The sequence below is a fragment of the Mustela putorius genome, unplaced genomic scaffold (assembly GCF_011764305.1).
Source record: "Mustela putorius furo isolate JIRA1106 unplaced genomic scaffold, ASM1176430v1.1 tig00003988_pilon_pilon_pilon, whole genome shotgun sequence".
Taxonomy (NCBI): domain Eukaryota; kingdom Metazoa; phylum Chordata; class Mammalia; order Carnivora; family Mustelidae; genus Mustela; species Mustela putorius.
Window position 1 is genome coordinate 15,306,719 of NW_025422127.1, and position 12,232 is coordinate 15,318,950.

The 12,232-nt window shown below is 36.9% G+C and overlaps 1 protein-coding gene across 15 annotated transcripts in view; it reads left to right on the plus strand.

Annotated features, from left to right (window-relative positions):
• Window positions 1-12,232, plus strand: part of ERC1 (ELKS/RAB6-interacting/CAST family member 1) — a 558,286-nt gene that overhangs the window by 104,456 nt on the left and 441,598 nt on the right. For all 15 annotated transcript variants that reach the window (XR_006604246.1, XM_045071559.1, XM_045071558.1 and 12 more), the window contains exon 4: window positions 9,726-9,800. Coding sequence is in view for 14 of the 15 variants with exons in the window: in XM_045071559.1 (XP_044927494.1) it covers window positions 9,726-9,800 (75 nt within the window). In the remaining variant the exon portion in view is untranslated. The remainder of the gene's footprint in view (window positions 1-9,725; window positions 9,801-12,232) is intronic.

A 12,232-nucleotide genomic window follows, 5' to 3' on the forward strand; every position in this document is an offset into this window, starting at 1 on the left:
AAATCTTAAAAAAAAAAAAAGATCTGGTTTGCCTTTTAGAATTTACTCTGGTTGTGTTGAGAATGCATGGGGCAGGGAAGTCTAATAAAGAATTTAACAGCTCTAATCTGGGTTAGGTGAGTGGCAACTTGAAATGGCCATTGCATGTTCTATTACTAGTGGATTAAGAAAGTCAAAAGAATTGTGAGTTGGCAACACCAAGATATCCATAGGTTTTGTTATTTATTGGACTTTGTCCATCTTTAAAAAAATTAATATTTCATCAATTATAAGACTCACGGTTTTTCATACTTTAATAATATTGAATTGAGTTAAGTCTTACCCTTGATGGTGTCTTACAGTCTGTCCGCGAGGCAGTAGTCCTGCTGGATTTGTTTGCCTGTTCATTATTCACAGTCGTACCTGTTCCTTTTGTTACCACTTTAGTTGAGGGTGTGAGCATTGTTGGTATTTCACATGTTAACTTTAATTGTTGATCTATATGTCATCGGTTATATTATGTAGAGAATTGACATTGAAAACAAAGTTACTGGCAAGGGGAAAGCTACAAAAATAGTTCAAAATGATATATAGTTAATCTTGGAAAAAGTAAAAGAACTCTTACAGTCAGTATAAAATACAAATTTTGAATGATAAAGCTTTGTGTCATAATTTATTTGGAGGCATTTCCTCCCTTTCTTTCCATTACATAAAACAGTGATATGTACTACAATGAACGGCATCTTAAATTTGATGAAGTACTATAACATTAAAATGGCATTCATATCCAGTAGCATTTGTGATTAGTTTTCCATTTTGTTTATAAAAATGATCCTGTAGCTAAGAGGTAAATAATTCTCCTAAATAAGAGCCAAAGAAGAAAAAAAAATTTAAATTAAGCATCATTTTTTTTGTACTGAAATTACATTTTTATGGGCATTTATTATTAGATCTTATATTGTTTCCTGTAATTCTTTTCCTTTGATTGATAGAAAAATGAAGACATTTATTGAACAAATGTTGAACCACAGGACTTGTCTTGGGGACTTGGGCATACAGAGTTTTAACAAGCTTTATTGGTAATTGAGTTATATACTAAAGTGTGAGACCCAAGTTTGGGTTCTCAGTCGTTTGGCAGAACGTAGCTAAGTTGGCTATGGAATTTTTTGGCTCTTCATTCCATATGCATACCAAACATTATCTTTAGGACAAATAAATATTTCATACCTATATATGCTCTGAATTTTAGAAATGTAGATGCTGTTGTGGTAAATAAAATATAAATTTGTTTTAAAACATTATTATATTCATGCTAGTTTTTGTATTTGTAATATTTCGATCAACAAACCTTGTTAGCATGTTGGGATTTACAGAAATGTTTGAGCTTAAAAGTACTAAGATTTGACCAGGTTCTAGGCTAGGAATTCTGAATTTAACTGGTATATCTGAAGAATGCCTGTTTTTGCCATTAGCAGTTGTAAGGTAGAAATAGAGAAGATATGAGGGAAAAAAAAATAAGAGAAAAAGTAGAAACAATAGACAAAACATAGGAAGAATTTAAAAAATTTAAAAAAGAATTAAAAAATAAAAAAATTAGAAGAATTAAAAAGAATTAAATTTAAAAAAAGAATAAAAAAAGTCAAGTTTGCTGCTTTGTGAGTGATTTTGGAAAATATGGACAGTTGCATACCTTAATCAACTTATTCCTCCCCTTTTCCTTGTGTCATTTATGCCCATTTCAAAATTTGACAAGAAGATCAGATTCTCTCAGAGTAATGCCATTATTAGAGGTGGTAAAGGGTTAAGGTCTAATGGTTTCTGACACAGACAACCAGGAGGATTCTTTCTGCTTATTCTCCACATCTTCTTTATTCCTGTCTCCTCTGTTTTGAGTACAGTAAACCCAGAACTTGTGTGGAGGATTGAATCTGTGAAGGGATCTCACAAGCAATCTGGAACTTCTACCCTTGAACCAAGGGTGCTGGGGTCTGAAACCTGAAACTTGAAAAAAAAGAAATTTCAGACATAAGTACTACTTTTCATTCACAAATACTCCTTTCTCTCAGTTGTATAAGTAAAAGTTAACTTACTTTTTAAAAGAAACTACTAAAAAGAGAAAAATATGAGAATTCCTAACTTGCTTGTTTTCTAACTCGAACTCTTCATTATTCCTTGGTAAATTAATGGCAGAAAAAAGAACACCTTTTCTGTTGTCTACCATAGTTGACAGTATTACAAGATCCAGATAATCCTACCTGTACGTTAATTGTTTTTGAAAGAAAAATTTCAAGCCAAAGGAGTGAAATAGGACTAGCAAAAAAAAAAAAAAAAAAATTCTAGTTCCTATATTTATTTGAACAGTACATTCATTTCTATTTCCAGTCTTCTCTCTTTATTTAACAGTGCATGAGTCAGAGGCTTGATGTACTCAGTGGGAAAGGGGAGTTTATCAGCTCACTGACTGGAAGACATGTTCATAGTGAGTTTTAATGTGCAGGCCTTTGAATGGAAATTTGTTACAAGTGATAGGTTTAGAAGTGTCTTAATGGTAAAACTTTGTGTCTTTGAGTGATTTAAAATGCATCCTAGTTCTTTAGCAAAGGAGGATTTTTTTTTGTTCAAATGGATTTCTGTTTTCTGTTTTGCTTATGTGCTTATTAGCATTTAAAATAAAATTATTATCATTTAACCTTAAGACATTTGGAGATCTACCTTAGTTGGAACGAGGTAGTAGGAAAGAAGTCAGATAAAATTAGTTCACTATCTGAATTGTGAGGTATTTCAAAGAAAGGCAGTTTTAATATTTTCAAGTTGTTACAGAAATACCAAATGAAAAATGTAAAGTATATGTTACAGAATTTTATTAATAGATGAAGATAATTTACAGTTAGCAGGATTCATTTTATTTTTATTTATACTTTTTAAAGGTTTACACTCATTTTATTGAATAATATTATTAAATATCTGCTCTGTGCCCAGTTGATCATCTTGCTTTCAGTGTGGAGAATAGATAAAATGTGGACAAACTGGAGGCTCAAGAGGAAGTGGATGAGGTTGCTGTTTTAATGTAACTGAGAGAATGTTGTTGCCTGAACTAATGCGTTTGAGATTTTGTCCTGGATTAGTGTGTTCTGGATTTTACTCTCTTCCTTAATGAAGTGTTTTGCCTTGTGAAAATTAATTGTGGATTGGCTTGATCTTTAGAAGATTTGCTTTTAAATTTTGTTAGGGCTGACATAGATAGCCTTTCCTCTTTCAGGGCTAAATTAGCTTTACTTCTAAGACTTGGCCTTTCTTTCTTTTTTTTTTTTTTAAAGATTTTATTTATTTATTTGACAGAGATCACAAGTAGGCAGAGGCAGGCAGAGAGAAAGAGAGGGAAGCAGGCTCGCTGCTGAGCAGAGAGCGGGATGCGGGACTTGATCCCAGGACTCTTGAAATCATGACCTGAGCTGAAGGCAGCGGTCCAGCCCACTTAGCCACCCAGGCACCCAGACTTGGCCTTTCTGGTGTCTCTACGAAAAGCTTCTGATGTTCTCCTTACTTTGGCCATTTGTAACTAGAATTTTCCCCAGCCCCATGTGAGTTGAGGTAGTTGCTCAACTCATAGCTCTCTGGTAGTTGTTCTGTCGCTAGTAATTGTTCTTTGTCTGACATTGTGGAGTCTTGCCTTGTGCACATACACTTAGTGTTTGGCCAGAGAACAATGAGACTCAGGGGGACCTGTGTCAGATTAGATATTGCTGCTTTTATGGCTAGCTTCCTTCTCTGTGATATTCTGCTCTGCAGAATTTCCACTGTCTTAGGAGTCTTTTCTTTCATCTGTCTTCTGAGTTGTGTATGACTTGTTTTCTGTATGGGCTTCCTCTCCTTGTTTCTCATACTGAATAGCAAGCCTGGGCCATCGATATTTGATTCTCTTCTTTCAAAGTATCATAGACCTATGCGCTTGTTTTCCAATGTCTGAAAAGTTACTTTGTGCATTTTATCTAATTTTAAAATAGCTCACAACAGGAGGGCCAGTCTTCTATCCATTATGGTTAGATCATGTTGATTTTGTAGAGAGTGAAAAGTAAATGGGAAATTCATTGAAGGAATCAGAGAAGACTAAACTGTTTAATTTGTTGATGCTCTATGGAGATTACCCTGTTGCTCTCTTGAGAATGGACAGAGGAAGTAGAAGGAAACTAATGGCTGTCATAGTAATCTAGGGTTCAGCTGAACTGGAAATGGAGTGAAGTAGAATAATTCAAGATATAGATTGAAGATGGAACAATCCCTGCCTTCTGTTTGAATTGGTTGTGGGAAATGAAGATCTGGGAAGAATGAGACACTGATGTTTAGCTGTGCCACTGGGAGGATAGTGCCCTTTAATGAGTGGAGAAGACTTAATCTCTCATCACACTTAGCAGATGAGGGGTTAGATTAAGGAAGAGAAAAATCAAGAGTTTAGTGAGGGACAATGTAAATTACCTATTAGACATCTAAACAGAGATATTAAATGGGCAATTCGATAAATGAGTCTGAAATCAGAGGAGAGGGCCTAGGAATTCACTAGTGTTTCAGTTGAATTTTAAGCAATGTTATGCATTAGAGAGTTTAGATGGAAAAGAGAAGAGGTTAGTACTTGTAACCTGGTCACTATAGTACTTAGGGGTCTAATTTAGAAGGAAGAACTTGCTAAAGAAATAGAAGGAGCACATGGAGAGAAAGAAGAGTAGGAGAGTGCGGTATCATAATAGTCAAGAGGAAATGTGTATATAGGAGGGAGTGGCCCACTGCTTTGAATGCCTCTGAGAGTTCTAGGAAGGTGAGGACAGAAAGATGTCCACTAGATTTGGCACCCTGGAATTCACTGGTGGTGGTGGATGAATTGTTTGAATGGAGAGGTAGAGAAAGAAATAATTAAAATAATTAAAGCAACAGTCTTCAGGGTGCTACTAGGGAGATCAACTTTGGAAGACTGTTGGTATCATCCAGGCAGAATCTCTAGGAGGGCTGGAGAGACTGGGTGCAGAAGTTATATAGCCAAAACAGTCTCCAGTCCATCATGTTCCTTTATGGGTTTGGTGAAGACAGGGCTGCTCTTGGTGCAAGGCGCAGACACGCAGCTTATTTGGCTGCCCCATTGACACTGCTCACTAGCCTTAGAGCCTCTTTCATTCCTGGGACTGGGAGCGTGAGGTTGCTGCTGCTTCTACCACTCATTCTCAGAGTTGTCACTGTTCATGTCCCCAAGTCTTCTGTTTAAAAGATTCTGATTAAAAAGAAGTGATGTATGTGTCTGGTAGGGGAGATTAGGTCTTGTGTCTGGACTTTAACTGCAAGAAAGGCTGGGAAAAAAAAGTATGTGACATTTTTAGCTTTTAATGTGGAAGGAAGACTATTTTAAAATGTGGAATCCCCAAACATAAAAGGGAGATTAGATACCATGGCATGAAAGAGTGATAGATGTCCACTACAAGGTTAGATAAATAGCTTTTCCAGGTTATCCAGGGAAAGGTATGACCGTTGACTTTTGAACAATGAGTTGGGAGCTAACCCTTGTGTAGTCGAAAATCCTCATAAAATGAATGTCTTACTCCCTGGAACTTAACTACTAATAAGCTACTGTTGACTGCAAGCCTTACTGATAACATAAATGGTTGATTTTACATATAGTTTGTATGTTATATGTATTATTTACTGTATTCTTCAGGTGAGCTAGAGAAAAGAAAATGTTATTAAAAAATCAGAGGAAAAAAAACCAAAAACAAATCAGAGAAAACACATTTACAGTACTGTATTATATTTATAAAAAAAATACATGTAAGGGTGCCTAGGTGGCTCAATCGGTTAAGCATCTGCCTTTGGCTCAGGTCATGGTCCTGGACCCTGGCATGGAGGCCTGTGTTGGGCTCCCTACTCAGTGAGGATTCTCCTTCTCCTGCTCTGTCTGCCCTTCCCTCTGCTCATGGTCTCTCTGTCCCTCTAATAAATATAAATAATAAAATCTGAAAAAAAAAAGAAAAAATAATACATGTATAAGTGGACCAGAACAGTTCAAACCCATGTTGTTTAGGAGTCAACTGTAGTTGAATCTGTGGGATTGGGGAAGGGCTACTTTGTATGGTTGGTGTGCATGTTGTTCAACCAAACAAGGGCTTCCTGCTGATGGAACAGGTGGGGCCTAAAACTCTACCAGTGTTTCATGGTGAGGTTGCATCTACTCCAGAGGGTTTGCTTTTTTTCTAATTCATTTTAAGTTTCTCTGTGGGCTAGTGGTGTTCCTGGAGTGGGGCTATAGAACAGTTCCAGGGATGGAATTTAGAAAATGTCTGTGCTTAGGGGAAAGGACAGAGAAGAAGCCTTCAGAGCTGGGATAGTCTTTAATAGAAGGCAGTCGATAATTTTATAGCTGTTCTTCCCTTAACTCTCTCTATGGTTTTAAAAAAAAAAAGCTATTACATGGAGTTCAGAAAGGATGTGGACTGATGACAAAAGCTATTAGATTTAGGAACAAGGAGGTCCTTTCTTTGATATGGTAGAGAGAGTCGTCCAGTAGAGAGGTGAAGAAGAAAACTAGCTAATAATTTATTCATTTTTTTCAGTCTTTTCTTCATCTAACAAAAGAAGAATGGATATGAAGGAGAAATAATTTTTAATGATTGCTTACATGTCACACAGTGTCTGAGGAATACAAAGGACAGTTTTGCTCTGAAGGAGTTTACAGTCTGGTATGTTAGAGAAGATTATTCCAAATACAATGTAGTAAGTGTTAGAGGAGGGCTATGTAGAAGTTAGAGGGGGTGTATGTGATTTAGCACAGGAATAGAAAGGAGTTCAAAGATTTCCTCTTCAAAGAGCCAATTCTTGAAAGTTTGGTAGCTTTGTTATTCATTCACTTATCATTCATTCATATGTTGTTAGAAGATACATGCTCTGGGAGAAGGAAAAGTAGAGTAAGGGGTTCTTTTTTTGTCAGTTTGAAGTTTTAAAATAAGGAATGTTGTGCTGACATTAAATGTTAATTTTTTAATGAAAAATGTCAAACCTATACTTATCACTTAGATATACCAACTACCAAAGTTTTGGCGACACTTGCTGCATGTGTCCTATTTTTTTCCTTTTCTTTATTTTTTCACCAAAGATTTTAAAACAATTTTTATTTTTTAAAAGATTTTATTTATTTATTTGTCAGAGAGAGAGCGCGAGCGAAAGCGAGCACAGGCAGACAGAGTGGAAGGCAGAGTCAGAGGGAGAAGCAGGCTCCCTGCAGAGCAAGGAGCCCCATGTGGGACTCGATCCCAGGACGCTGGGATCATGACCCGAGCCGAAGGCAGCTGCTGAACCAACTGAGCCACCCAGGCGTCCCTAAAACAATTTTTTTTAATTTTTTATTTTTTATAAACATATATTTTTATCCCCGGGGGTACAGGTCTGTGAATCGCCAGGTTTACACACTTCACAGCACTCACCAAAGCACATACCCTTAAAACAAATTTTCAACATGATGTGATTTACCTCTACAGAGTTTACTATATGATCTCTAAAATATATGAACATTTTCTTGTATAACCACAGTGTGATTATCACAACTCATAAACCTAATAATCTAGAGAAGACATTTGAGTCAAGACTTGAAGGAGACAAAGTCCTCCCCATGAGCTGATGAAAGAGAGTTTAGGTAACGGGAACATCTCCTGTAAAAGTCCTAAGGAATGAGAGAATGCCTAGCATATTTGAGGAACAGCAAGGAGCCATTGTGGCTGAAGCCTGGTGACAGAGAAGAGTGGTGAGAGATGAGGTCTTGTAGGCTACTGAAGGGACTTTGACTGTGCTTTGAGTCAGATAGGGAACCATGACAAGAATTTTGAGTAGGGGAGACAAGATTAAATTGAATAGAGGAGACAAGATTAAATTGAGTAGAGGAGACAAGATTAAATTCATGCTTAAAGGTCACTGTGAGTGCTCTGTCTTAGACTGCAGTGGGGCAAGACAAAGGGTGGGGACCCTAATTAGGAGCTTGTTATTGTGTTTAAAAGATACCTACAGATGTATATGTATATATGTGTGCGTACACACAAACACTCTCTCTCTCTCTCTCTCTCTCTCTCTCTATATATATATATATATATATATTTTTTTTTTTTTTTTTTTTTTTTGAGAGAGTGGGAGGGAGAGAGGGAAAGAGAGAGAGAAAGCAAGAACGAACGTGCTGGGGGAGGGACAGACAGAGAGTCCCAAGTAGACTCTGCTGAGTGTGGAGCCTGATGTGTGGGGATCCATCCCACGACTCTGAGATCATGTCCCGAGCCAAAACGAAGAGTTGGATGCTTAACCAACTGTACCACCTAGGTGCCCCTAAAAGATATATTTTTGTTGGTGGCTTATTCCAGGTGGTAACAGTAGAGATGGCAAGAAGTGCTTGCATTTTGGATATGTTTTGAAGGTAGAGTTTACTGGATTTCCCGATTGACTGACTATAGCTCGAAAGCAAAAGGAAGGCATTAAAGACTCAGGTGTTTCACCTGAATGACTGAAAGGATGGAGCAGGCTTTAAGAACACCTGGAGTTAGGGAGAAAAGTAGCAGAAAGAGTGTTATCTATTAATAGTGGTTTGCACTATAGTTTCAGCAGCCAAGTGGTAAATGTGGATGTTCAAAAGTTACTGGTTTTTAAATGCTCACTGTTTATAATTTAGAACTTTTGTCAGTTCAATTGTACTGCTCTTTCAGGAAGAGGTAACTCTGTAAAGTGTACCGTTCTGTTTTCTGTTTTCTCTCAAACCATTTTTCCTGGCCAGGCAGGAATGAATAAATTAGGTGAAAGGTATAATTAAAGTATTATACATTCCTTTCATTATGGTTGAGTATAGTTCAGATGGAAAGTATTCATCTGTGTATTCTCTGGGATCACTGAACTTGATCTTAGCCAAAAGGCCGAGAAGCACTTCTCTCTGGGATTATTAGAAGCTTTGCCAGGGTACTTTGGAAATGTTGACTGGTTAAGTTGGAGGCATTCACGAAATCTGACAGGAAATAGCCTGAGGTGGTCCGATAACTTCCCTGTGACCCTTGAAGACCCTGATTATGATATTACTACCATTGCTTCCTTTCTTCCTGATTCTGAGATCACTAAAATTTAGATGAAAAAGAATAGTTACGTTTTTATGACATTTTATTAACATGAACAATCTTAACTTCTTTTTTCTTTCTACTTGTCACCCTGCTAGAGAGAGATTTTCATCCCAGGTAGCCAGGTTGTTACTCTGGAGTAGGTGCTGTAGAAAGGATGTGATTAAAACAAATGCTTTTAGTAGCTTTGTGCAGTGCAGACTGATGTCTGCTTTTATTTCTCCTTTTAAAAAGGAAATATTTCTGATCTCCCTTTGTGTGGAGTTCTGATTTATAGGTCTTAGAGTCATGTGGAAAATTGACACTGCTCTGGGATTGCATTGTAGTTTCCATCTGTTGTACTGATTTCACCTGTGTGACTAATTTTAAATAACTAGGTGTTCACTGACAGGGGCTCATATGCCTGTATGTGTGACCCTTATAATCCTTTAGCCTGAATGCAACCTGTGGTTCTCTGATCCACTGGGGAAGGTTTGGTAGACAGGGATCTGAGTGTCTTGTAAGGCTGGGGTAGTCATTTTTTTTACACAATTATTCCCTCTCGCCATCCTTCTCTGCTCTCCCTTTAGGAAAAAAAAAACAAGAGTGAAAAGGAGGACACTTACTCTCATTTTTACTTTTCTGATATAGGAGATGCATCGGAGATTTGAGAATGCTCCTGATTCTGCCAAAACAAAAGCCCTGCAAACTGTTATTGAAATGAAGGTAAGTAAGAGTCTGCAAAGAATCTTGTGAGTCACTTTATACTTCTAAGTGATTGCACATTTTCCTGTGTGAGTTTTAGAAAATCGTATATAATAATATTTCACTTATTTTGTAGATTGAGAAGACATAGTAAGATGATGAAAATGACACTTAAAAAGAACTTCAGTTTTATTCACTTTTAGTTATAGAGAACTCAACCTATAAATCAGAACTCCAAAAAGGCTTGTCCAGAATTTCTTTTAAATAGCTGTGCTTAAAACTTTTGATCTCAGGACCCCCTTTTCTCTTAAAATGAAAGACTCATTCATTGGTTTTTAGAAAATGCCTGCCTAATACTAAGTCTAGTAACCATAGTTAGTCAGTTGTTCTTTCAAGTAAAAGTGATGTTACATGAAAAAATTACCTAATGCAGCAAAGAGGCAAACAAGTGCTGTTCCTAAGGAACAACTTTTGTACTTCAGTGGGCAGAAATACCTAGCTCCTTCCCATTTCATCACAGAGAATATTAAAAAAATGTGTTCTGAAGGGTTGTGATTAATTAGAAGTAATAATTTTTACTGCTTCATTAGGGACATTCTCAAGGGAAGCAGTCTTCCCAAACTTTTATTTCTAGGGGCTAGCTCAGTTGGCAGAGCATGTGACTCTTGACCATCGGGGTCAGTGTGACCTCAGGGTCACATTGGGCCTAGAGCTTATTTATTTATTAATTTTTTAATTTCTAATATTTCTTTCTTTTTTTTCTGTGAGCGTCTGATGCTGAAAAGTGCGATGACTGCTGGTATGGTTTGGTGCTACTGCCTGTTGTCCTAAGACACTAGCAGTTTTTTTTCCCTCACTATTGCTTATATACTTTTAGTGCAAATGTTAACATAGTGGATAAGGCAAATAAAGTCATAGTATTATTATGAAAATGGCTTAGACTATGTAGACTTCTTGAAAAGGTCTTGGGGGATCCAGAATTTAGAACGTGAACCATACTTTGAAAAACTCTGCCTTAAGTTAATGAATAATTAGAAGTCTTTGAGCTCTGTATTATATTAAGAGCTTGCCTTCCAGATTCCTTGGTTTCAAAATTTGGCTTTCCTTGAATCAGTTACATGATCACAAAGCAAGTTACCTGACCTTCCTATACCTCAATTTCTTCACTGTTAGAAGGAGGTAATAAGAGTGCTATCCCATAGGTTGTTTTGAGGTTTAAATTAGGTATAGCAAGTAAAACACTTTGAACAGTACCTGGCATGTCACAAACTGTTAGCTGCTGCTATTATTACTTTTATGAACATCGTATTCTTTGTTCCAAAAGCTGAAAGACTCTTATAGATAAGGATCTCTCTGTCTTTCTCTTTTTTTTAGCTTCTTCATATTCCTGAAAAAGATTGACACTTTTTACTTTGTGAGCTTTTATTTAATACTTGTTAATATAACAAGAATATTTAGTTATTGGTATATGGTTTTATGTAAATAGAGGCTTCCCAAATACAGTTTTAAGAACTTTTCTCTGAATTTAAATGATTTCCTGTTAAAATATTGTGTATATCTTTATTTCCAGTGGGGAAAGGATTTACCAAACAAATTCTGAATTAGTAGAATTCTGGGCTGTTTGTAGTTAGTTTATAGTCTTGAATATAATCCTGCAAAGAGCCTTAAAAAGTTTCATTGTATGTTCACATTTCCCACAAATCTCTTTGTGTATTTTATTTCCTGAGCCCTGTTTAAATCTAAGAATAAAACACATGAATGTACCTGTTTCCAAAATCATGTTACTCACCTTTTGATAGAATAGGGAAATATAGGGGGCACCTGGGTGGCTCAGTGGGTTGAAGCCTCTGCCTTTGGCTCGGGTCATGATCCCAGGGTCCTGGAATCAAGTGGCTCTCTGCTCAGCGGGAAGCCTGCTTCTCCCTCTCTCTGTCTGCCTCTCTGCCTACTTTTGATTTCTGTTTGTCAAATAAACAAATAAAATATTTAAAAAAAAGAATAGGGAAATATAATAGTATTAATTGGTAGTGGCTTTATTTTAACTTGTGTTAACCTTTAGCCATTTGATTAAGAAACAAGAGATTCTGAGATTCTGGTGGCCCAGCTGGGTCAGGTGGATGCTTTGCTAAAATCACAGCTGCAAGTATAGCATGAACTTGAGAGAATTATGAAGGTCTAGAATAGTCTTGGGGGGAAGAAGAAAGGAAGATGGTTGATAGACCATAAAAAAGCCCACTGTCTTCAAGGTGATGTAATTTTCTTTTCTCTTCCCTTTGCCTTTTCTTCCTGTTCTTCCTCCCTTCTCTTGCCTTCTTCCCCCCTCATCTTCTCCCTCTCCACTCTACCTCCCCCTTCCTTCTTCTCTAATTTTTTTTCTTTTTTCCTTTAGCAGTGGAGGAACAGGTAAGAATTACTGTGCTGCTCTAGGTGAGAGTTTTGTCAGGTAGATAATG